The following is a 26,213-nucleotide window of genomic DNA, read 5'->3' as shown; positions in this document are numbered from 1 at the left end:
GGTCTGAACTTGGGCTGTATCAGACCCCACAAGAGATCCTCAAGAAAGCTAGGAACTTGTAGGAGAAACCGCTGCGACAGCGCCGCTGGGTGAGTGCCCCCGCGCCTGGGCGGCCACTCCATCCCTTAGCTTTCCACTGCTATACGGCCACCCCCGGGCGCACCCGTGCAAGACCCTTCCCTTCCACCCCGCCACTCTTCCTACCACCCCCACGCGCCTGCGCGATACCCCCCCCCCCCCCGCTACTGCGTGGTTGTCCGGACTACAGAAGGTCCTCCTTCTCATTGGGCAGCTGGACTAGAGGGTTCTAGTTCTGATTGGTGGTCTCTGTATTTAACTCTCCTTTTTCATTGTAAGCGCCAAAAGCGCTAGACCTGTGCCTTCCACTTTCCTTTTTCTTGCAGGTTGAAGTTGGTGTACGCTGTTGCGGGAAGCATGTGGCTTTCCATACATTGAACCTGAAGGTTGTAGTTCTCATTAGTCTTCTCCCTTCTGCCCTGCTGCAGAGAGGGAATACCTATCCGCTGAACGAGGCAAGACACTGACCCCTCCAATGGGACTCAACCTGGTGTCTGTGTTTTTCTCAGCCGACACTGACCCCTGATGGCAGGGAACTGGTCTGGTTACTGTGTCTACCATATCATATGGCTCCCAGAGAGCAGAAACAAGATTTCAGCCTTCCTGTGGCCTTATAGCCACGTTTTTAAAACAGCATATAATTACATTTTGTTTTTAGTCCAGTTTTACAAGTCTATTAACTAATAAATTTAGTCCATTTGCATTTCTTGTGATAATAAACCATTTGGATTTGAATTTATGATCTCATTCTGTGCTTTTTATTTGTTCAGATTTTCTCTTACTCTTTTCTTCTTTCTACTTATCCACACACAGCCTTCAGCCAACAAAGATATGGCCAACAATGCCAGTCCCTTGCACCCATACTGGCCTCGGCACCTGAGACTGGACAACTTTGTGCCTAATGACTGCCCTACCTGGCATATACTGGCTGGCCTCTTCTCTGCCTCTGGGGTCTTAGTTGTGACCACATGGCTGTTGTCAGGACGTGCTGCTGTCATCCCACTGGGAAGCTGGAGGCGACTGTCCTTGTGCTGGTTTGCAGTGTGTGGCTTCATTCACTTAGTGATTGAGGGCTGGTTCAGTCTCTACCACAAGGACCTTCTTGGAGACCAAGCCTTCTTGTCCCAACTCTGTGAGTTCTTTCATGTGCTATGGGAGGGAATTTTCTGTGCAGGAATTGGCTTAAATGTTTAGCTGCCTACCAACTCTTCTATTAATTTGTTTAAAAATGTAACTTAAATTCTTGTCACATATATATTCACATGGGTCAAAAAGCAAACCATTTAAAGAGGTATGTAGAGAAAATCTACCTTCTGTCCACCAAGTTTTGCCAATTATTAAACACTATTAGTGATTGCTTGTTTTTTTCCAGAGTTTATTTACATATAAATTATACACAGAAGCCTCAGTTTGCTTCAAATGTAAAAGAGGGATAATAGTAATACCCAAATATATGTAAGGCACTTAGAACACTGTTTGGCAAACAGTAGGTGCCATATAAGTGTTTATTATTATTATTATTTGGCAGACAATAGATGCTCTATAACTATTACTGTCATCATTGTTTTTATTTTTCCCTTTTGTGTAAACAAATGATAACATGCTATAGACACTTCTGAACTTTGCTTTTTTAAACCAGGGCATTCCTCATCAGTTCATAAAGGGCTTTCAAAGCATAGATGTTACAGAATTATTTGACTTGTCTAGTATTGGTGGGATTTCCCCCAGGCTTTTGCTATTATAAGCAATACTCCTTTTTGGCCTCATGAAGAAAACTGCTGTGAACATTGTTATACAAGTTTTTGTGTGGACATCTGCTTTCATTTCTCTTGGGTAAATATGAAGGAGTGGCTGGGGTGTATGGTAGATGTGTGTTTAACTTTATGAAAAACTGCTAAACTGCTTTCAAAAATGGCTGCACCGTTTTATATTCTCACCAGCAGTATATGAGAGTTCTACATCGTCACTGACACTTGGAATGGTCAGGTGTTTCTTAAATTGTAGTCCCTCTAGTAGATGTGAGTGATAGCTCATTATGTGGTTTTAATTTGCTTTTACTTAATGACCATTTGGAAATCCTCTTAAGTGAAGAACATACTCCAGTCTCCTGACTATTTTATATTGTGTGATCTGCCTTTTTCTTACTGATTTTCTGCTCGCTCTTTCATTAATTTATCTGTTCACCTTCATTTTCTCTCTCTCTCTCCCTTCCTCCCTCTTTCCCTCTTCCTCTTCCCCCTCTTTTTCATTGGCTACTTCATTCACTCCATCATCTCTACCTGCCTCCTTTTATTCTACAGATATTTAGTGAATACCAATCACAGAAACACTTACTGTTCTATGTTAGGTTTGCACACATTATCTTGTACATATGTATTAACTCTAAAATCCAAACAGCTACCCCATTTCAGATGAGGAAATGGAGGCATGGAGAGGTTATAAAGCCTGCATTATTACATGGGCCCTCAGTTCCTTTTCCTGCCTTTATTCTTCATGTATGTCTCTTGTCTTCTTCAGGGAAAGAGTATGCCAAGGGAGACAGCCGATACATCCTGTAAGTCTTTGCCTCTATCAAGGGATACCTGAATTGGTTTGGGGTGGTTGTAAGTCAGAGAGCACTAACGGGGTGCCCTGTGGTTAGAGCACAGTGATGCCAGTGTCATACCATTCCTTCTCCCACAGGAATGACAACTTCATGATATGCATGGAGACTTTGACAGCTTTCCTGTGGGGACCACTCAGCATTTGGGTGGTGGTTGCCTTTCTCCGCCAGCAGCCTCTCCGCTTTGTCCTACAGCTCGTGGTCTCTGTGGGTGAGGAGAGGGTGCACACTTGGTGCTGGAGGAATTATCAGGGATGCAAATACATGGGTGGCATCCACGTTGGTGGGATCTCTCAATTATGCCTATCCAGGGTTGAGTCAGACTGCATGACACACTCCTTGAAATTCCAGAACAGCCATGCCCCTCTCAGCCTGTCTTCTCAAGCAGGAGGTGTTCATTTCTCCTCCTCCTCCATCACAAAGTCTCCTGTGAAGCTTACATGAGGTGGTCCATGCTGGCAGGAAGCACTTTGGTCCTCTAGGCTTAGGATTTTGAGCCTCTTTCGTCTGAGATCTAGTCCTCTTGTGTTCTTACATGGTTAGCTTTATTTACTTCTAAAAAATGTGAGTTCTCTTTAGTCCTGGAATCCTGAGCTGTCTTGAATTAAAGGATTTTGAGCTTCCTTAAATTTTGGAAATACAAACTCTCCTGGGTTATGAAATTCTCAGGTTCTGATTTCTAGAATTCTCACTTTTCTGATCTTTCAACTTTGCAGCCATATGAGTTCAGAATTCTTAGCTCTCTGAATTTGGGGATCCTAAGTGCTGAGAGCATGAATGATGGCTTGAAAAATGCTTTGGAATAGCTCCTCCTTCTCACAGGGTTTACCCCTTTCCCTTCCACCTCCCACAGGTCAGATGTATGGGGATGTACTCTACTTCCTGACGGAGTACCGTGATGGATTCCAGCATGGGGAGCTGGGCCACCCGCTTTACTTCTGGTTCTACTTTGTTTTCTTGAATTCCCTGTGGATGGTGCTACCCGGAATCCTCGTGTTCGATTCTGTGAAGCAGATCACCCATGCCCAGAGCCTGCTGGATGCCAAAGCCACAAAAACCAAGAGCAAGTAGATCTAATGAGGGATGGACTAGGCTTGAACACTGGCTGATGACAAACAATCCATCTGCCAGAAGAGTCCAATCCTTGCTCCCACAGGTTGAAAGGACAAAGTGAATTGATCTGTCAAACTCAGGCTGATGGGCAGGCACCAAAAGGGCCAGAAATGGGGAAGAAAGGAGCTGTGTGGAGCTACTGCCAGGAGCTGTTGGGACAAAAGTCCAAGAGAACCTAAGAGGTTTGCAGCGGTGGCAATTTTTAAAACCAAGAAATAAAAGGCCTTGACCCTAACGCTGAGAGACCTTTAATTACTGACTGCAAAGATGCCCCATAACTGACCCCACAGATCCCTCCATCACTCACTCATTCCACAGACCGCCATTCTGTCAGCCATAGATCCCCATCCTCATCACATGTGGACCTTCAATCACATAGACCTCACAAACCTCCACCACTAACCTCGGAGATTCCCAAGATGGCTGATTATATTCATGAGTCACATACCTGCAATCTCTTTGAAGTAGCGATCTACCCACACCCTTGGAGTTCTCTTCAGAACACACTTTCTCTTTTTTTGCAATAGGGACAGGCTGAGAATTTTCCAAATCTTCAAGTTCTTGAATTTACTCATCAGCCTCTTGTCTCCTGAGTAGGCACCCCACAGACACCCCATCATTCATCTCACAGACATCCTTTTAACTCCAAAGACCCTCATCACTGACCCCACACACTCACCCATCACTACCCTAAAGATCCCTATCATTTACCCAAGAGACCCCACAAAGCTCACACCCACAGACCCTCCTATCACTCACCTCATATACTCCTCAATAACACTTAAAACACCTACTACTTTCCCCACAACAGCCTTTCATTTGCTCCATAAAATGCCCATTATTCACCTCAGACTTCTACCACTCACACCTCAAACCCCAATTACCCAGTAGATCGTCCATCACTCACCCCAGATCATTCCCATCATTCCACAGATTCCCGTCATTCACCCCACAGATACCCCTCATCCTTCATCTCACAGTCTCTGTCATTAAACTCAGACTTTCAGTCATAAAACAAATGGGAACTCAAGGAATTTTGAGGAGGTGATAAAGAATGAATAATAAAACTACAGATACGTGTAGACTGTCTCCTGGTGACCTGTGCAGAGCAGGATTTCAGTCCCAATCTTGGCTGTGAATTTTGAGGAGGTGATAAAGAATGAATAATAAAACTACAGATACGTGTAGACTGTCTCCTGGTGACCTGTGCAGAGCAGGATTTCAGTCCCAATCTTGGCTGTGCTTAAGCCTACAACGTAACTTCTGAGAAATGCCTCAGTATTAAGGCCAAAGCCATAAGTTACTAACTCATCTCATATCCATCACTTATTTCATCATTACTTAAGGTATGCTGGCCTTCTTGCTCTTCCTCAAACATGCCAAGCATAGCCTCACCTCCCATCCATTGCACAGTCTACTCTCTGTGCCACTCACTATCCCTTTGACCTTGAGCATGTTTCTTCCTGACCTTTAGTGCTTTCATTTGTAAAATGCTACCTCATAGGGTTTTTATGCAGACTAAGTGAATTAATATCTGTAGACTATCTGGCATACAATATGTATTTGCTGAATGGAAGAATAAATAAATGAAAGAAAAAGTTCTCCCCAGAACATGGTAAGAACCACCTTTTTGGTCTCCTTGTTTCCATTACCTTTCCATCCAAGGCTCTCTCCACATCCAAGACAGAGGCTTCTGACCGCATCATGCCCACATCTAAAACCTGTGCTCTCAGGATAAACTCCAAGCTCCAGGCTAATGTTTTGCTCATCCCATCCTATAATTTTAATGAAAAGCAGACTCTGAAACTCCTCATTTTCATCAAGAAAAAAGTACAGCAGTGCCATATGTATTTTTTGACTCCACCACATGGGGCAAGAGATATGTGCCAATAACCCTCTTCTGGTTTTCAAAAAAAATTCCCCATTTATAAATTCCAGAAAATAGATGTCAATTTAATATGAATATCAAAGCAACAATGTATTTTAAAAGATACCAAAGTAGAATCTTAATGTTCTTTTTTTAAAATATTTTATTTTTAGATAGAGGAAGGGAGGGAGAGAAACATCAATGTGTAGTTGCCTCTCACGCACCCCATGCTGGGGACCTGGCGCACAACCCAGGTATGTGCCTGAACCAGCGACCTTTCGGTTTTCAAGCCCGCGCTCAATCCATTGAACTACACCAGCTGGGGCACGATATTCCTTAAAAAGTTAATGTTTCCCTAGCTGGTGTGACTCAGTGGATTGAGTGCTGGCCTGCAAACCAAACGGTGGCCAGTTTGATTCCCAATCAGGGCACACGCCTGGGTTGCGGGCCAGGTCCCCAGTAGGGGGCGCATGAGAGACAACCACACATCGATGTTTCTCTCCCTCTCTCCCCTCCCCTCTCTCCAAATAAATAAATAAAATTTAAAAAAAAAACAAAAAACGAAGGCCAACTTTGCCCTGGCTGTTGTGGTTCAATGGATTGAGCGCTGGCCTGCGAACCGAAAAGTCGTTGGATTCCAGGTCAGGGCACACGCCGGGGTTACTGGCCGGGTCCTCAGCTGGAGGCGTGTGAGATGGGCAACCGATCCTATATATCTCTTGTACCTTGCTGTTTCTCTCCTTCTGTTTCTCCCTCCCTTCCCCTCTTTCTAAAAGTAAATAAATAAAATCTTTTAAATGTTTTTTAAATCCTGGAAAAGGGATTATTTTTCCGTTCAGCGTATTCATTACAACAGAGGGCCACAGCATTTGAAATAGATGACATCATCTGAAACTGAAGCATTAGGCAACTTGGTGCAGGCTGTGGGAGGACTTGACGACTTCGCACAGCAGCTTCCTTCCCCAACCTACCCCTCAATTCTCTCGCTCCAATAGGTCATCACTTTAATACTAACTAGGAGAAACCAGAAGTAAACTACTCAAACAACCAAATCGCGACAAGGGGAGGCGGGGCCTAGATCAGCACCTGCGCAGTGGCTGAAGTAAAGCAAAATGCCCGATGTTGGAGGCGGGGCTTCTGGCTACAGTGCTATATACGCACGCGCAGAGGCGACCTCCACTCTGCCAGATGGGAGGGGCGGTGGTAGGGGTTGCTAGGGTCGCGTAGCGCCCTTTGCGCCTGCGCCCGGGCGCAAGGTGGGGCTGCAGGCGCCTCACACAGAGTGCGCGCAGAGGTAGGGAGGCAGCTGTCACCTGTCACCCTAAAGGGGGTGGCGGCGGGATGGCGACGGCCCCTGGGTCTTCGGACTTGACCGGCTCCGGAGCGCCCTCACCTGGTGGGGGAGTCCAAGCAGCGGCTGAGGAGGAGGAGCGAGAGGTGGTACGGGTTCGAGTCAAGGTGAGGTTGGCTGACGCTCAACCAGACTGCCCGGGGCTGTCATGGAAGGAGAAAGTGGTGGCTGCCCTAGGATGGAGGGCGGGACCTGAGATTTGGGGTGTTACCTTAGGGGCGAGGCTCGAGGGCCTAGTGATGGTGGCAGGGGTTAGAGTAAGCTGGATCTGGGAAAGTGGGGCAGGGCTGGAAGGCGTGGAGACGAAAATGGAGGTGTAGGAGCCTATGGAGTGGATGAGTGGAGATTTTAAGTAGAGAAGAGAGGATATAGGGATGGAGGAGGGGGCTTAATAGTTGAGTGAGGCCCTGAGCAATGCGGGGTGGGTGCTGTCTAAAAAGGAGGCACCGAAGTCAGTTAACATGTGTTGAGAGTGCACTTTTGTGCAAGTCTCCACCTGGATGAACTGACAGTTCGTGGGGGGAGACGAACAGCTAATGAGATGCTGCAGACACTGGTGAATGTCATGAGGAAATAATAGAAAAGGTTCTGAACTAGGGTGTTACTTTACCCAAGGTTGTACAGGGAAAGTCCCAGAGAGGTGTTGAAGAAGCAGAGACTGGAATTAAAAGGAGTCAGCATGTGCCAGTCGGGGGGATGAGTGTTCTAGGTAGAGGGAATAGCAAGGGCAAAGGCTGGGAGGTGTGGATGAGCTTAGCATGTGCCCTTAGGTTCCCTTATTGCTGGAGCCAAGGGACTGAGGAGAAGAGTGCATGAAGGTGAATCACAGAGGTGAGAGAGGGGAGATTGTGAAGGGCCTTTGGTGTGTACTCTGAATAAGAAAGCTGTTAACACTGGCTGGTGTAGCTCAGTGGATTGAGCACAGGCCCTCCAACCAAAGGGCTGCTGGTTTGATTCCCAGTCAGGGCACGTGCCTGGGTTGCGGGCCAGGTCCTCAGTAGAGGGCACATGAGAGGCAACCACACATTGATGTTTCTCTCCCTCTCTTTCTCCTTCCCTTCCCCTCTCTCTAAAAATAAATAAATAAAATATAAAAAGAAAAGTTACACTAGTTGCAGAAAGCAGTGATGGTGGCTCAGACTAGGCTGGTGGCACTGGTGGTGTTAATAATAAAAGGGTAGATTCTGGAAAGGAGTGGATCGCTTCAGTGTACTAGAGGAAGCTCTAAGGTAGAGGTTTCAATGTTCAGAAAAGAGATGATACCTGAGCTGAGTGAACCATTTGAAGAAAGTGGGAAGGACTCTCCAGAGAACATAATCACCACAAGCAAAGGCTTGAAGCCAAGGTTGTGTTCAAAGTAACTTTCAGCAGCTTGGTAGTATCAGCATGTAAAGTTAAAAAAAAAGCTGACAGGAGACAGGCTGGCTGTGGTCCTATAGGCCCACCTGTTGGAGTCCCTTTCAAGATGTTTAAGCAGGGAAAATAGGGGAACGGTTGTCAAGGAACATGTATGAAGGGCACATGGACAATACCAAAGGGGGTAGGATCAAGGGTGGGAGGTGGGGATGGGTGGGGCAGGGGGAGCAGTAGGGGGAAGATGGAGACAACTGTACTTGACCAGTAATTTAAAAAAAGATATTTAAGCAGGGAAGTGTTGTAGCTTGATGTACTAGATTGGTTGCAGCATGGAGGACTGATTTAATAAAGGTCAGACTGGACGTGATGATCTTGGCAACCATTGTTGAGGGCATATAGAAAAAAAGGACTGAGTGCCTGGACTATTGCAGTAGCCCCCTCCTCACTAGACTACTGCTGTCTCCCTTGCCCTCCACTCTGTTCTAGACAGAGCAGCCAGAAGGATTCTGTAAATCTTAAGTCAGAGTACATCCTTCCTTTCTCAGAACCCTCCCAATGCCCCCACCTCACTCAAAGCAAAAACTTAAATCCTCACCATTGTCTAGAATGCTCACCTTGATATGGTCCCTGACACTTCTCTGACCATGCCTCACACTGCTCACTCCGCTTCAGCATGATGATATGCCTCTGATGGCCTACCCCGGGTCTTCTCTCCTCAGAAATGTGAGAGCTTCTTGCCACCTGAGTTCCGCTCTTTTGCTGTTGACCCCCAGATCACCTCACTTGATGTGTTGCAGCACATCCTCATCCGAGCGTTTGACTTGAATGGGTGAGTAATAGGATGCTGGTGATCGACCAGTGGGCGGCCTACCTCAAAAGCAATAGTTTGGATTTTTTTGTTGTTGTTTGGTAGGTTATTTGTTTGTTTTATTATCATAAATAAACCCACAGTGAACAACCATATATGTGTATCTTGGAACATTTAAGGAAATCTAGTCATGGATTAAAGGGTGTATGCTTTTTATTTTTTAACTTTTTTCAAAGATTTTATTTATTTATTTTTTAGAGAGATGGTAAGAAGGGAGAAAGAGAGGGAGAGAAACATCGATGTGTAAGAGAAATATCTATCGGTTGCCTCTCATACACCCGCAACTGGGGACCTTGCCCGCAACCCAGGCAAGTGCCCTGACCAGGAACTGAACCGGTAACTACCCCCACCCCTCCAGTTCACAGGCTGGCACTCAATCCACTGAGCCACACCAGCCAGGGTGGGTCTGTGCTTTTAAAATTTTCAATTAATTGGCCCTGGCTGGTGTGGCTCAATGGATTGAGTGTCAGCCTGTGAACCAAAGGGTCACCAGTTCGATTCCCAGTTGGGGCACATGCTTGGGTTGCCAGCCCGGTCCTCAGTAGGGGGTGCACGAGAGGCAACCACACGTTGATGTTTCTCTCCCTCTCTTTCTCTGTTTCTCTTTGTCTAAAAATAAATAAAAAGTCTTTAAAAATTTTTCAATGGATGGTTCCAAAAGGCTCTGCAGACAGGTTTTACCAATTTACAATCTCACCAGCAGCATATAAAATATGTTTCCCTGACACCCTCATAAACACTGGTTATTAGGAAGCACTGGAGACTTTGCCAACCTGATAGATGGAAAGTGGTGTCTCTCAGTGACAGGTGTGATGGTTATTTTGTTGTGGTTATTTTGGAGGAATACATGCACATGGTAACAAAACTCAAAAGAGTACAAAAGTGATGGGTATTGGATGTTTCCATGGTTACAGTAATTATCACATAACATGCCTCTTTGCATAGTTACACAAGTGTATCTGAAGAACAAATTTCTCGCTGTTATTTGACCTTTTTTGCTTAAACATCTTTTGTTGTGAAAAATGACAACCATATAGATTGCTTTTCTATGCAGAAATAAGACTGCTTTCTTTCTGCTTCTATCCTTCAACTACCCTGTCACCCTCCCTAGAAGGTACAAACATTTTACCAGTTTCCAATGCGTCCTCCAGATATAAGCAGATGTGTGTCTCTTTCTGTGTTTGTGTAACAAAGGTGAACAATCTGCCCACAATCCTTAGCATAATACCTAGCATATAGTAGATAGTTGTCAACACCATCTACCATCCCTTGATTCTTTTGGAAACTGTCCCTGAGGCCTGCAGGGCAACTGGGGCACTGAGAGCTGCCACACCTCTCATGAGCAGGAAGAAGAACTTTGGCATCAGCTACCTGGGCCGGGATCGGCTGGGGCAGGAAACTTACCTCTCACTCCTGTCTGACTGGGATCTCAGCACGGCTTTCGCCACTGCCTCCAAACCTTACCTGCAGCTGCGTGTAGACATTCGACCCACTGAGGACAGTGAGTACCCAGTGCCCTTCATGGAATTGCTCTGGGACCTACCTACCATGTCCCCATATGATGACTCTACCCCTTGCAATACACTCCTTCACACTGGGCTAGGGAGCAAGATAGCCTGGTTCCAAGTCTTGGCGTGGCCACTTTTCTTTACCTGTAGAGATAATGGTATCTTGCGGCCATTGGGAGGATTAAACAGGAAAATTTATGTAAAATACCTGTAATGGTGCATGGCTGCATAGTGAATGCTCAAAAAGTATTAGCTCTAATAACAATAATTGTCATTTTATATTTACTATTGTAGTATATAGTCTAGTAATATACAGTTATATAATGCAATATAACAGAGCTATAGATTGTATGTTTTAATTATGATAATATGTAAATATAACAATGCTGATTATAATTATGGTAGCTGTATTTATTCATTCACTCATCTTGCACTCATCTATTTGTATTTTTTAATATTAGTACACTATAGTTTCTATATTTTTTAAATTTTTATTGCATTTTTTACAATTTATATTCTTTTTTTATCTTTTTATTTTTTTTAGATTTCATTTATTTATTTTTAGAGGGAAATGGAGCAAGAGAGGAAGAGAAACATCAATATGTGGTTGCCTCTCACACGCCCCCTACTGGGGACCTGGCCCACAACCCAGGCATGTGCCCTGACTGGGAATCCAGCCAGCGACCCAATGTTTCGCAGACTGGGACTCAATCCACTGAGCTACACCAGCCAGGCCTGTATTCTTGTTTTTGAAAGATTTGTTTACTTATTTTTAGAGAGAGGGGAAGGGAGGGTGAAAAAGAGGGAGAGAAACATCTATGTGCGAGAGATACATCATCAGTTGCCTCTCCCCGATCCCCAACTGGGAACCTGGCCTGCAACCCAGGCATGTGCCCTAATGGGAAATCAAACCAGTGACCTTTTGGTTAGCAAGTGGGCACTCAATCCACTGAGCCACACAAGCCAAGGCAATTTGTTTGTATTCTTGCTCACTCATTCATTTGTTCCCTTGATCTCTCAGCTACTACTTCTTTTCTTATATTTATTCCCCCACTCTTGCCTATGCTGGTCCTTAAAAACACACAGATTCACCCCAAAATAATATGTATACACACAGAGAGAATGAAATGAAGCAAATGTGGCAAAATTGTCAATAGTTAGAGGAGCTAGATGAAGGATGTATGGATGTTCATGTATTCATTTTTTAACTTTCTTGTACATTTGAAATTCTTTAAATAAAAAATTGTGTATTGAAATACATGGTTCCCAGCCTGTAGCCATTTGGGGTGACTGAAGCATTTTATTGACATCATAATAACATATGAATAGCTAACGTGTTGAGTGCTTGGGGCCATTTTACACGTAATAGTTATTCATTGGATTGTCAAAACGGTCCTACAGGGTAGGGCCAATTGTTATACCCATATTATAGATGAGGAAACTGAGGCTCAGAAAGGAGACAGAATTCATCCATGTCACACAGTAAGTGGGAGAGCAGGATTTGAACCCAGGTGGTGGTTGGAATGACTCCTCAGTCTTTGCTCGTAACCATTTGACTGTACAAAATTTTGCCCTTGTTAAGATTGGCAGCCTTGAGAAAAAGAGACGAGAGAGAGAGAGAGAGAGAGAGAGAGAGAGAGAGAGAGAGAGAGAGAAAGAGAGAGAAAGAAACAGGAGTCAGAGAGAAAGATGGTGACAGAGACGGGCAGAGAAACAAATGGAGAAAGACAGGTAGCCAGAGGTACAGGAACCTCTGCCCCTGAGCAGCCCTATGTGCTTTGCTCATTCACTTAACTTATTCTCCAGGCCTTGCTTTCCTCACCTGTAAAATAGATACTGTAGCGCTACTTCAGTAAAGAAATCCAATCTGCTCGGCTAATAAATACATAAAGAAAACCTCAACTGGGTAAGAACTGAGAGGAATGCAAATAAAGCAGGGAGGCAGACAGATTTTTTTAAAAGAGAATCAACTTTCTGGTTATTGATGAGTCCATTCCTTTCCTCCTGTTGTCTTATTTACCAAATTCCTTCTCCTACACAGGTTTGTTTCTGAATTCCTGATTCTCCAACCTTGATCTCTGTTAAATCCTAAACCAGTCCCATGTTGTTTTAATCACATAGCTTTATGATATATTTAATGTTTTCCTTTCTAAATTTTTTTCTTGATAATTCTGTGTACTTACTGTTCTTTTCATTTAATAGAATTAGCCCTGGCTGCTGTGGCTCCGTGGATTGAGTGCTGGCCTGTGAACCAAAAGGTCGCTGATTCGATTCCCACTCAGGGCACATGGCTGGGTTACAGGCCAGGTCCCCAGCATGGGGTGCGTGAGAGGCAACCACACATTGATGATTCTCTCTCTCTCTCTTTCTCCCTCCTTTCCCCTTTCTCTAAAAATAACTAAATAAAATCTTTAAAAATAAAATAAAAAATTCTAGATAGTCAATTATGCCAGCATCGTCTTTATTTTTATTCTGTTACAGTTGTCCCAATTTTTCCCATTTGCCCTCCTCTGCCCAACCTACCCCCCACTCCCACAGTCAATCCCCACACCATTGTCCATGTCCATGTGTCATTCATACATGTTCTTTGACTAGTCCCTTCCCCTTCTTGCCACCATTATCCCCCTCCCACCTGCCCTATGGCTGCTGTCAGTCTGTTCCATGTCTTCGTGCCTCAGGTTCTATTTTGCTCATTTGTTTATTTTGTTCATTAGATTCCTCTTATAAGTGAGATCACATGGTATTTGTCTTTCACTGCCTAGTTATTTCACTTAGCATAATATTCTCTGTTCCATCCACACTGTCGCAAAAGGCAGGAACTCCTTTCTGCTGCATAGTATTCCATTGTGTATGTACCACAGCTTTTTTGACCCACTCATTTACTGATGGGCACTTAGGCTGTTTCTGGCACTTGGCTATTGTAAATAGCACTGCTATGAACACAGGGGTGCATAAGTTTTTCTGAATTGGTGTCTTAGAATTCCTAGGGTATAATCCCAGCAGTGGAATTATCGGGTCAAAAGGCAGTTTCATTTTTAATTTTTTTGATATATTTATTGATTATGCTATTACAGTTGTCCCATTTCCCCTCCTTCACTCAACTCCATCCTGCCCACCCCCTCCCTCCCACATTGCCCCCCTATAGTTCATGTCCATGGGTCATACTTACAAGTTCTTTGGCTTCTACAATTCCTATACTATTCTTACCCTCCCCCTGTCTATTTTCCACCTATCATTTATGCTATTTATTCTCTGAACCTTTCCCCCCTCTCTCCCCCTCCCAATCCCCTATTGATAACCCTCCATGTGATCTCCATTTCTGTGGTTCTGTTTCTGTTCTAGTTGTTTGCTTAGTTTTCTTTTGTTTTCGTTTTAGGTGTGGTTGTTAATAACTGTGAGTTTGCTGTCATTTTTACTGTTCCTATTTTTTATCTTCTTTTTCTTAGGTAAGTCCCTTTAACATTTCATATAATAATGGCTTGGTGCTGATGAACTCCTTTAACTGGACCTTATCTGAGAAGCACTTTATCTGCCCTTCTATTCTAAATGATAGCTTTGCTGGATACAGTAATCTTCGATGTAGGCCCTTGCCTTTCATGACTTGGAATACTTCTTGCCAGTCCCTTCTTGCCTGTAAGGTCTCTTTTGAGAAATCAGCTGACAGTCTTATGGGAACCCCTTTGTAGGTAACTGTGTCCTTTTCTCTTGCTGCTTCTAAGATTCTCTCCTTCTGTGTAATCTTGGGTAATGTCATTATGATGTGCCTTGGTGTGTTCCTCCTTGGGTCCAGCTTCTTTGGGACTCTCTGAGCTTCCTGGACTTCCTGGAAGTCTATTTCCTTTGCCAGATGAGGGAAGTTCTCCTTCATTATTTGTTCAAATAAGTTTTCAATTTTTTGTTCTTCCTCTTCTCCTTCTGGCACCCCTATAATTCAGATGTTGGAACGTTTCAAGATGTCCTGGAGGTTCCTAAGCCTCTCCTCATTTTTTCCAAGTTCTTGTTTCTTCATTCTTTTCTGGTTGGATGTTTCTTTCTTCCTTCTGGTCCACACCGTTGATTTGAGTCCCAGTTTCCTTCGCATCACTATTGGTTCCCTGTACATTTTCCTTTGTTTCTCTTAGCATAGACTTCATTTTTTCATCTAGTTTTCGAACAAATTCAACCAATTCTGTGAGCATCTTGATAACCAGTGTTTTGAACTGTGCATCCGATAGGTTGGCTATCTCTTCCTCGCTTAGTTGTATTTTTTCTGGAGCTTTGAAGTGTTCTGTCATTTGGGCCTTTTTTTTTTTTTTTTTGGTCTTGGTGCGTCTGTTACTTAAAGGGGCGGAGCCTTAGGTGTTCACCGGGGCGGGGTAACGCTGGTTGCTGCGCTGTGACGCTGTACGTGGGGGATGGGGCCGAGAGAGAGCAATGGCTCCCGCTTCACTCTCCTTTGGATTTCAATCTTTCACTCCAATACCCACAATCAAATTGGGCCCCTCTGGTGCTGGTTCCCGAGTGGGTGGGCTTGTGCACACTCTAGGCCCCTGTGGGTCTCTCCAACGACCTCTCCTGTGAGGCTGTGAGTCTCTCCTGCTGCTGCCCCAACCCCCACGGGTGTTTTCAATCAGAGGTTTGAGGCTTTATTTCCCCGCGCTGGAGCCCCGGGTTACGTGGTCTGCTTCGCTCCCCGACATTCGTCCGGGTTTATCTATGCGCGAATGTGGGGCTGCGGGGTGCTACTCGCCGCTCTGCCTACCCTGTTCTCCGCCACTCTGAGTCCGGCCCTCTCGGTTTATCTGTGCGCGACTGTAGGGCCGCAGGGTCTGCTAGTGGTCAGATTGCCTGCCCTGTTGGTCCCACACTCCGCCAGTCTCTGTCCCCACCATGGCCACACGAGTCCTCTCAGCCCCAGCTGCCATCTCTGCCCCTCCTACCAGTCTGGATGTATGTTTCTTTTTTATCTACTTGGTGTCGGACTTCCTTGCCGTTCGATTTTCTGTCAGTTCTGGTTGTGCGAGGAGGCGCAGTGTGTCTACCTACGCTGCCATCTTGGTTCTCTCTCCCTCATTTTTAATTTTTTTGAGGATATTCCATACTGTTTTCTACTGTAGCTACACCGGTCTGCATTCCCACCAACAGTGTACTAGGTTCCTTTTTCTCCACATCCTCGTCAGCACTTGTTGTTTGTTGATTTATTAATGGTGGCCATTGTGACCGGAGTGAGGTAACAACTCACTGTGGTTTTAATTTGCATCTCTCTGATGGCTAGTGATGCTGAGCATCTTTTCATATGTCTACGGGCCATCTGTGTGTCCTCCTACAGCAGTGTCTATTCACATCCTTTCCCCATTTTTAAATTGGATTGTTTGTCTTCCTGGTGTTGAGTCATATATGAGTTCTTTACATTTTGGAGACTAAACCCTTGTCCAATGTATCACTGGCAAATAGGTTCTCCCATATGGTCAATTCCCTTTTTATTTTGAGGATGGTTTCTTAAAAAAAAAAAAAGATTTTGTTTGTTTATTTTTAGAGAGAGGGGAAGTGAAGGAAAAAGAGAGAGAGAAACATCAATGTATGGTGGCCTCTTGTGTGCTCCCTACTAGGGACCTGGCTTGAAACCCAGGCATGTGCCCTGACTGGAAATTAAACTGGTGACCCTTTGGTTCATAGCCCATGGTCAATCCACTGAGCTATACCAGCCAGGGCTGCCATGAGTTTTTTGATTACTACTTCGATTTTGCTAGTTGTTATTGGTGTATTCGGGCTTTCTGCTTCTTCTTGATTCAGTTTTGGAAGATTCTATGTTTCTAGAAATTTATCCATTTCACACGGGTTGTCCAACTTCTTGGCATATAAGTTGTTCATAGTAATTTCCTACAATCCTTTGTATTTCTGTGGTATCAGTTATTACTTCTCTTTCATTTCTGATTTACTTTATTTGGGTCTTCTCTCTCTTTTTCTTGATTAGTCTGATTAGAGGCTTGTCAATTTTATCTTTTCAAAGAACCAGCTCCTGTATTCATTGATTCTTTGAATTGTATTTCTTTTTAGTCTCTATGTCATTTAATTTTGTTGTGATCTTGATTATTTTCTTCCTTCTACTCACTCTGGGTTTTGTTTGTTGTTGTTCCTCCAGTTCTTGTACATGTAGGGTTAGGTTGTTTGTTTGAAATGTTTCTAACTTCTTAAGGTAGGCCTGTATTGCTCTGAACTTCCCTCTCAGGACTGCCTTCGCTGTGTCCCATAGGTTTGGGGTTGTCGTGTGTTCATTTTCATTTGTTTCCAGATACTTTTTGATTTCTTCCTTGATCTCATTGTTAACCCATTCATTATTTAATAACAAGTTATTCAGTCTCCATGTATTTGAATGATTTTGAGGGTTTTCCTTGAGGTTGGTTTCTAGTTTCAAGCCACTGTGGTCCAAGAAGATGCTTGATATGATTTCAATTTTCTTGAATTTGTTGAGGCTTGTTTTGTGTCCTACCATGTAGTCTGTCTTTGAGAATGATCCATGCTCATTTGAAATGAATGTATATTTTGCTTCTTTGGGGTGAAATGGTCTGTAAATATTAATTAAGTCCATTTGATCTAGGGTGTCATTCAGTGCCACAATATCCTTGTTGATTTTTTGTTTGGAAGATCTGTCCATTGTTGAAGTGAGGTGTTAAAATCCCCTATGATGACTGTATTGCTGTTGATCTCTTTCTTGAAGTCCTCCAAGATTTTCCTTATGTACTTAGGCTCTCCTATGTTGGGTGCATATATGTTTACAAGAGTTATATCCTCTAGTTGGACAACTCCCTTAAGTATTATGTAGTGACCTTCTTTATCTCTTGTTATAGCCTTTGTTTTGAAGTCTATTTTGTCTGATATAAGTACTGCTACCCCAGCTTTTTTTTTTTGCCTATCCATTTGCTTGGAATATTTTCTTCCATCCCTTCACTTTCAGTCTGTGTAGGTCTTTCGTTCTGAGGTGTGTCTCTTGTAGGCAGCATGTGTGTGGGTCATGTTTTCTGATCCATTCAGCTACCCTATGTCTTTTAATTGGAGCATTTAATCCACTTACATTTAAGGTTATTATTGATAGGTATTTATTCATTGCTGCCAGCTTTGGTTTTTAAATGGATTTGAGAGGAGAGAGAGAGAGAGAGAGGCTTTGATTTGTTGTTCTACTTATTTATGCATTCATTAGTTGCTTCTCGTATGTGCCCTGATGCGAGATCAAATCTGCAACCTTGGCATATCTGGACGATGCTCTAACCAACTGAGCTACCTGGCCAAGGCATGCCAGCATCTTTTTAAAAATATATTTATTGGTTTTAGAGAGAAATGAAGGGAAAGACAGAAAGAGAGAGAGAAACATTGATTGGTTGCCTCCCACACATGCCCCACCTGGTCCTCAAACCCACAAGCTAGGTATGTGCCATGACCAGGGATAGAACCCCCAACCTTTTGGTATACAGGACACTCTAACCAACTGAGCCACACCAGCAAGGGTGCAGGCATCTTTTTTAAATAACTACCTTTTCTACGATGACTTGAAATGTTACTTTTGTGAATGTTGAGTTTCCATGTGCACTTGGAGATAACACGTACTTCTAGGCTTTCTATTGCATTCCACCAATTGCCTCTCTTTGTCTATTGCTATGCTAACATCATATTTTTATCACAATGCTTTTGTGGTAAATTTTAATAAGGCAAGCTTTGCCATCCTCCCACTATTCTTTTTCTTGACTCTTCTTTTTCTTAACTATTTTTAAATGTGAATTCTTTCACATGAACCTTAAAATAATTTTATCCATGTCTAGGGAAAACTCTGTTAGATTTCTGATTAGCATTGCCCAGCATTTACATATGAATTTAGGGCTTGGGAAGCTTGACAATTTTATGATGAGGAAATGCAGTACATATAGCATGTATTATATAATACTGCAAACAGGGCCTGAGGTCACACCCCATAATGAAACACTTGGGTGTTTCTTCAGGAAAATGTGTGCATATTCACACTGCGTGGGGTTACATAAAGACTATGTATAGTCTCGTGTTAGTTCAGATCATGTTTTGCCACTGGATGAGTTTATACTTGTAGAAATCCTTTACCCACTTTATTAATGGGTTCTTTCTTTTTAAAAATCAATATAGATTTTCCTGTAATGTTTTTGGCCTTGAGTGATGCTTTTTCTGACATACATATTGCTGCTCTTGCTTTTTGTTTGTGTTTGCCACGTACAATATCCCTTCAGGTTTCTTCACTTTCCATCCTTTCTCTGTCATCCAGTTTTAGGTATATCTCTCATAAAAATCCCATAGCTGGATTTATGCTTCTTTACACAATTGGCAGTGAAACCTTTAGAGCACTTTTCCACTCCAGTGTTTCCTGCCCTCCCTATCCCTCAAAATGGAAGCTTTGGCTTTGGAACACTTCTGATTCTTCCTCTGATCTCTAACCCTTAACTTCTGGGTTTTGCTGAGACAGTAATTTGTGTTTCTTTTTAAATTCCAGGCTATCACTATCTTTTGTTTATAGTAGGTTGCTTATGTTTCAGGAATGCTAAAGTAACACTTAAGATTACAAACTCCCAATCACAGTGTCTCTGTCAGCTTATGTTTAACTATATATGTTACAAACTTGTGGCCTGTCACCCTTTACCCTTCCTTTGCCTTCCCTGCCTTGAGCCCTTGTAGTCGTATCCTTTGAGAACTTCTTTGTTCTCTTCCAATAAGGTGCATGGGTTAGATGTACTCTAGTGATCAAAAATGTCTTTCTTTGGCCGCCATAGATATGTGCTGTTTGGGCTGGGCATGGAGCCCTTGGATCTTAGGCCTTTCTTCTCAGTGTTCCATAGGTACTGCAAGCTACTGTCTTCTTGTTTCTGGAGTTGTGGAACAGAAGCCCATCACCATTCTGACCTTCTTTCTGTTGTAAGCAGCCTCATCCTTGTCTTTGGAAGCTGGCAAGAGTTTTTCTTCCTTCTTGAAATTTGGGCAGTTCACCAGCATCTGGATAGAATCAGAGGAGGCCTGCTGTATGTGTTGTTTGTTCAATAATGCTATCTAAGATTTGGTGAGTCATTTCTTGATCTCATGGACCTTCTCCTTCATGACTGTATGATTATACTGTCTCCTCCTGACCCTCCTTTCCCCGCTGCATTTCGCAGTATTTGTGTATGAGGTCTCCAAGGTCTCTCAACTTTTTCACTCAAATCATGACAAAGCTTTAGCTCTGTACCTTGAAGGGGTTATTCTAGGTCTTTCAAACCATTATTTTTACCTTGTTCATTTTTCCTGTTCAGTAGTATAACCTCCATTTTATCTGTTGTGTTTTAATGCTCTGATTACTGTTTTAGAAAGACCACTCTGGCAGCTGCTGGGAGAGAGTGGAGAGGGGCAAAGAGGAAGCAGGGACTGGTTAGGTGGCAGTTTGAGGTGAGAGATACGGTGGCTCAGACAGGGTGATAAGGTGCAAATGAGAGAGGAGGTGGAATTAAAGTATGTCCTGCATGTAGAAGCAATGGGGCTTAGCAAAGGTTTGGCCCTGGGAGTTGAGAAAGCAGGAGAAGGCAAGGATGTCTCTCAACTTTCTGGCTTAAGCAACTGAACAGATAGGCACACTGTTAACTCACATGAGGAACAGAGGAGGAGATCATGTCTAGAGTAGCTCCCAGGCTCCCCTTTTGGACCCCTCAGGTTTACAGTCCACTGTGAGACATCCAAGGAGGGGCAGTGACATCCAATGTGGCCTTGGGTTCGTTTCCCTTCAGCTCTGAGGGACAGCATACAGTGAACTCCATGGAAATGCTGCTTAGGGAAGGCACTTGCCTGCAAGTGCAAGTGACAACACATTATACAAATCCAAGTGGATTTGTTTCACATAACAGAGTTCGAAAGCCACTGGATCTTGCTGTTGCTTTGTCCACCATATCACATTTGAAGTGGAAGAAAGGATGCAAACAGGCTTAAAGAAGAGAGAGAAAGGACAGACTTCTGCTGACGTTCCAAGGGCCAGAACTGGAGAAAGTCAAGCATAGCATTATTTCCTCTAACATACACAACATATCTATTCCAAAAATATTTTTTCTAAAATCTACATGGGCTCTGGAGTAAGGCAAATAAGGTTCAGATCCCAGCCCTCCCATTGCTTAGCTATAGAATCTGGCCATTTACTAATTGTCCTAACCCTTTTGTCATTGTCTGTAAAAATGAGGATAATCATGGTAAACTATATTGATTATGGGAGGAAAATAAGCATGACTATAGCCCTGGTTGGTGTAGCTCAGTGGATTGAGTGCCGGCCTGCAAACCAAAGGGTTGCTGGTTCAATTCCTAGTCAGGGCACATGCCTGGGTTGTGAGCCAGGTCCCTAGTGGGGGGCATGTAGAAGGCAACCACACACTGATGTTTCTCTCCCTCTCTTTCTCTCTCCCTTCCCCTCTGTCCAAAAATAAATGAATCTTTTAAAAAAGAGTATGAATAATTTTTAAAAACTAGCAGCATGACTATAGATTAGGAGTTTGGAAACTTCAGCTTTGGACCTGGGCTTCAAATTTTGCTTCATTCACTCACGCTGTAGGGCTTTAGGCAACTACCGAATCCTGACTGTGTCTGTTTCCTCATAGAAAGTGGCAGTAATAATAGTGCCTAATTTATAGGGTGGATGTGAATATAAAATAAGCTAATATTTGCAAAGGGCTCAGAACACCTCCTGGCACTTAGCACTATGGCAATATTGTCTCATGTTGTTATTATATATATTAAAAGCTAAGACCTTGTCACAGTATCTGGCACATAGTAAATATTACTTTTAGAGTCTGCCCAGCAATTTTGTGAGACAGTTACCTAATATAAAAGACAGTCTAATAGAAAAAGCATTATTTATGGCTGCAGTTTTTTCATGATTTAGATGACATGGAAAGAGAGAGTGGGAGTCACTCATTGTCTCGTGGCTGCCTGGCGTTGGTAGGAGAGGAATCGGGCCTGGAGGTCTGGAGTTCTCATCCCCATTCTCACATTGTTTCATTCCGTGTGTCCAGGCCCACTGCTGGAAGACTGGGACATAATCAGCCCCAAGGATGTCATTGGCTCTGATGTGCTGCTGGCTGAGAAACGGTCGTCACTGACAACGGCTGCCCTGCCCTTCACTCAGTCCATCCTCTCTCAGGTGGTTTCAGGGACCCCCGGACCCTGCTGTGGTTGTAGGGCAGGGCCTACCTGGCTCCCCTCATTCTGAGCCTGCTGGTTGGCACCTGCCCCTAGCCTGCCCAGCTGACAAGTGGCCTCGCTCCCTCCTTCACAGGTGGGCCGCACCTTGTCTAAGGTCCAGCAGGTGCTAAGTTGGTCATATGGGGAGGATGTCAAGCCCTTCAAGCCACCCCTGAGCGATGCTGAGTTCCACACATACCTGAACCATGAGGGCCAGCTCTCCCGCCCTGAGGAGTTGCGCCTGCGGATCTATCATGGAGGTGTTGAGCCCTCCCTGCGAAAGGTGAGCCTCCTTGGCCACTCATTGGACCCATCACTCCCGCTGTCATGAGTAACTCATGAGACACACACAGTGCACCACGCTATCATGGGAGGGAGTGGTGATGGTCCAGTGCAGCAGGCTCTCCTTTACCAGGGGCTAGGAGTCAGAGGTGAAAGGCAGATCTTTCTGAAGAAGGAGAAAGGTCCAGAGCAAGTGGGTAGGTGGTGACAGATGTACCCTGGGATGTGGTGGCTCATCTGTAGAACCTCAGCCTCATCCTTTTTGTCCCTGGCCAGGTGGTGTGGCGATACCTGCTGAATGTGTACCCAGACGGGCTGACAGGCCGTGAACGGATGGACTACATGAAACGCAAGAGTCGGGAGTATGAGCAGCTTAAGAGTGAGTGGGCTCAGCGAGCAAGCCCCGAGGACCTGGAATTCATCCGCAGCACTGTCCTCAAGGATGTGCTGCGTACGGACCGGGCCCACCCCTACTATGCGGGGCCTGAGGATGGCCCACACCTGCGGGCACTGCACGACCTGCTCACCACCTATGCTGTTACCCACCCACAGGTGTCCTACTGCCAGGGCATGAGTGACCTTGCCTCACCCATCCTTGCTGTCATGGACCACGAAGGCCATGCCTTTGTCTGCTTTTGTGGCATCATGAAGCGCCTAGCCGCAAACTTCCATCCTGATGGCCGTGCCATGGCCACCAAGTTTGCCCACCTCAAGCTGCTGCTGCGACACGCTGACCCTGACTTCTACCAGTATCTGCAAGAAGCTGGTGCTGATGATCTCTTCTTCTGTTACCGCTGGCTGCTGCTCGAGCTCAAGCGCGAGTTCGCCTTTGATGATGCCCTCCGCATGCTTGAGGTCACCTGGAGTTCACTACCCCCAGATCCTCCTGAACATGAGGTAGAGCTCGTTGGACCCCCCAGCCAAGGGGCAGACACTGGCTTTGGTAGCCACAGGGGGAGGCCTGTACGACAGAGGCACATGTTAAGGCCTGCCGGTGGGGGAGGAAGTGCTTTTGAAGATGCAGTTGACCACTTGGCCATGACCAGCCAGGGGCCTGGTGGTGGGGGGCGTCTCCTGAGACAGGCCAGTCTGGATGACCTCCAGCAACTCAGGGATAACACCGGACCCAGGAGGGACCCCCTGGTCCAGCTGCCCCATCCCATTTCCCTCATCAGCTCCAAGTCCCTTTCCGAGCCCTTGCTCAACTCCTCAGACCCACTGCTCTCCTCCTCTTCCCGCCCTGATTCCCCAACCTCCTCATCTCCTCCATCCTCCCAGGAGGCCTCTCCTGCTGGTGATGCAGCTACAGGATCCCCACTGATGCCAGAGGTGGGCTCCCCACAAGACCCTGGGAAGTCCCTACCACCCCAACACCCACTGGGCTTGCCTCCACCCCAGGAGTTTGGCCGGGGGAACCCATTCATGCTGTTTCTCTGCCTCGCCATCCTGCTGGAGCACCGTGACCACATCATGCGCAATGGGCTGGATTACAACGAGCTGGCCATGCACTTTGACCGCCTCGTGCGAAAACACCACCTGGGGCGCGTCCTACGCAGGGCCAAGGCTCTCTTTGCTGACTACCTGCAGTCTGAGGTGTGGGACTCAGAGGAGGGAGCTGAGGCCACAGCCTCATCTTGATTAGGTTCCCTCTGGCCCACCATCAGCCCCACCACATCTCCATTCTTTGCCATGAGGGCCTCCACATGAGACCCCACCACCCTGCCTGCAAGCCCTAGACCTGTTGGAGCATGAGACCCTCTCTCTGCAGGTCTGAGAGTACAGGGCTCTACTTCGGCACTGTCCCATTGAGACCACAGCCTCTTTTCTGTTGTCGCTTTGTTTTTAACAACTGTAATTTGCACACATGAAGGTCACTGTGGTCTATTTATTTCTCTGCCCTCTTTCTGGTTTTTGTTGTAAGTGGAGTCCTCAGGGGCTTTTTACATGATGGAGCTGAAATAGTTCACTTGGTGGAGGGCGGGTCATGCAGTGCCTTCTCCCCCAGTGGTGGGACAGTGGGTACTGAGAATTGGTTAAAAGGTGAGCCCAGGTCGAGGACTGCTTGAGGAAGCCTTGAGGCTGTTGTGCGGTACATCTGTCTGCCTATATGGATCTGGATTGTGGCTGTGAATGTATGTTTTCAGGACAGGCCCCTGAATGAGGAATGAGAGAGATCCTGGCTCAAAAAGGGCAAGATTCATCACAAAGACTGGGAGGTGTGGGCCGCTTAGAGAGAAACATTGGGCCAGCCACCTCTAGCTTTCCGCACGTCATTGGTTCCAGGATCCAGACCCTTCCTCGTGAGTCTTCTGCAGTAATGCTGGCAGCGGTAGGCAGGGGTTTAAGGCTCCTATTCTTGTCACTTGCTTTAGGGCTAGCTTGAGGGACTGTAGCCTTGCCATGTCTAGGGCTCTAAGCCCTACACTGGATTTCCAGCTCACGGGTACCTGTCTTAACTGTTTCACCAACGCATACCTTTTATTTGCCTTCTCCATCCCACTACTGTGGACAAACAAATCAAGCACTGATAAAGCTCAGGCCCTAAAAGAAGTTACCCACTTATTTAGAAGTTAATCACCAAAAGAAAGTCCTTTTTCCCACTTACATTCTCTGAAGGTAGATTGTGTCACAGGTCAGGTGCTGTCATCCACAAGGATGTGGCAGACAATGGATAGGGTAACTGGGGTCCTACAGGTGGTAGCCTTGCTGCGCTAGGTTCTGGCCAGAAATTGCTGCACAAGGCAATGTTAACAGAGGTGAGAGGCATCATGGTAGTCATCTTCTCGTCTGTGTCCCCAAGAATGCCATGTAAAGCTGGAAATAACTGTTAAAAGGCTCCCATCACACCCCGATATTGGAGGGAAAGCTGACCATTCCTCAGATAAGGGCTTGGTCACTGGAAGAGCAGGACAAGACCATTCTGTATCTGGGGTGCTCCAAGGCTGTGGGTCTAACAAGTATGTACAAGGGGCACAGGTAGCCCCACACACATATACCATGGAGCATCCAAAATACTGGGGTATCTGGCCCTCTGAGGACCTGAAATGTTCCCCGCCTTCAGTAACCAGCTGACACCCTCCTGAGTGCATTCTATGATTAATGACCGCATATATTTGAGGGGCAATACAAGTCAATTCTGTGTATGGCAACTTGGGACCTCTGAGAGCCAGAGGAGTCCTTTCTGTGAATAGGAGGCTGAGATAACCCTGAAGGGCACAAAACTCTATTAGTCCCTGAGGATACCTAGCTGGGGCATCTGGTTCCTGCCAAGATGGCAAACAGCACAAACCACCAATTCCCTTGCCCGAAAAGAATCCTGGAGAAACCACAGAGGGAAACAGAAGTTCCAGAAAGTAGCAGAGCTATGAAGACCTATACGGAGATGGAAGACTGTCTTTAACTGGCCAGTATTTTGAGTGGTAGATGGCTGGAGGTAGCAAATACAGGATAGGTTAGAGATCTAAGTTCTGGCTCTTACCTCTCCCCCATGTCGCTTTGAGAAGGCCCTTGTCTGCCCCATCATTGCAGAAATCATCCCAGCACGAGTACTGGTGTCTGGGGGGGGGCTAGTGTCAGGGCACCAAACGGCCTGCTGGTGGTGACACCTAGGGAGATGGCCTCATCTGAGAGTTTAAAGATGAAACCCCTGCCATAGGAATTGTCAGGTGTGATAGCAGATGGGACTGAGAGCTCTGTTTCTCTGGTGTCTGGGACTGTCCAGTCTCTGGCTTATCTCCCCACACATCCCCTTATCCTTTGAAGTCCAGGTGATTGAGTAGAGTTGAGTCTAGCTTTCAGCCTTCCCTTAAGATGTTTTACCAGCCAGAACAGCTGCTCACATCAGGGGCATATGCATTCAGCACCGAAGTAACTACACACTGGGACAGTATAACTACCTCCGGAGAAAAATAAACTGGATGTATTATCTATTACTGCATAACAAATTACCCCCCAAACATAGTAGCTTAAAACAACAAATCAATTTTCTCAGTTTCTGAGGGTCA

General features: G+C 45.3%; 2 protein-coding genes across 4 annotated transcripts; both read left to right on the top strand.

The window, feature by feature from the left end:
- EBP (EBP cholestenol delta-isomerase) lies at window positions 1-4,885 on the top strand. 3 transcript variants are annotated; one of them, XM_024580011.4, is made up of 6 exons: window positions 1-89; window positions 405-464; window positions 892-1,210; window positions 2,596-2,632; window positions 2,761-2,891; window positions 3,534-4,885. In XM_024580011.4, the coding sequence occupies exons 3-6, from the start codon at window positions 910-912 to the stop codon at window positions 3,749-3,751; spliced, it is 687 nt and encodes a 228-aa protein (XP_024435779.1). In that variant the 5' UTR covers window positions 1-89; window positions 405-464; window positions 892-909; the 3' UTR covers window positions 3,752-4,885. The 3 variants fall into 3 exon arrangements, with proteins under 3 accessions (XP_024435779.1, XP_045043433.1, XP_024435780.1); XM_045187498.3 differs by having other exon boundaries at window positions 405-533; XM_024580012.4 differs by lacking the exon at window positions 405-464 and having other exon boundaries at window positions 3,534-4,884.
- A 2,043-nt stretch (window positions 4,886-6,928) lies between these two features.
- Window positions 6,929-24,078, top strand: TBC1D25 (TBC1 domain family member 25; the record flags this gene model as incomplete). Its single annotated transcript, XM_024580095.3, is given in 6 exon segments — window positions 6,929-7,118; window positions 9,087-9,196; window positions 10,582-10,736; window positions 21,759-21,886; window positions 22,022-22,210; window positions 22,486-24,078. Coding segments are annotated over 6 exon segments (2,061 nt in total). The 3' UTR covers window positions 23,848-24,078.
- Window positions 24,079-26,213: the final 2,135 nt, after the last annotated feature.

The sequence above is a fragment of the Desmodus rotundus genome, chromosome X (genome assembly GCF_022682495.2).
Source record: "Desmodus rotundus isolate HL8 chromosome X, HLdesRot8A.1, whole genome shotgun sequence".
NCBI lineage: Eukaryota > Metazoa > Chordata > Mammalia > Chiroptera > Phyllostomidae > Desmodus > Desmodus rotundus.
Note: the sequence above shows the minus strand (reverse complement) of the source record. Positions and strands in the feature narration are given on the sequence as shown.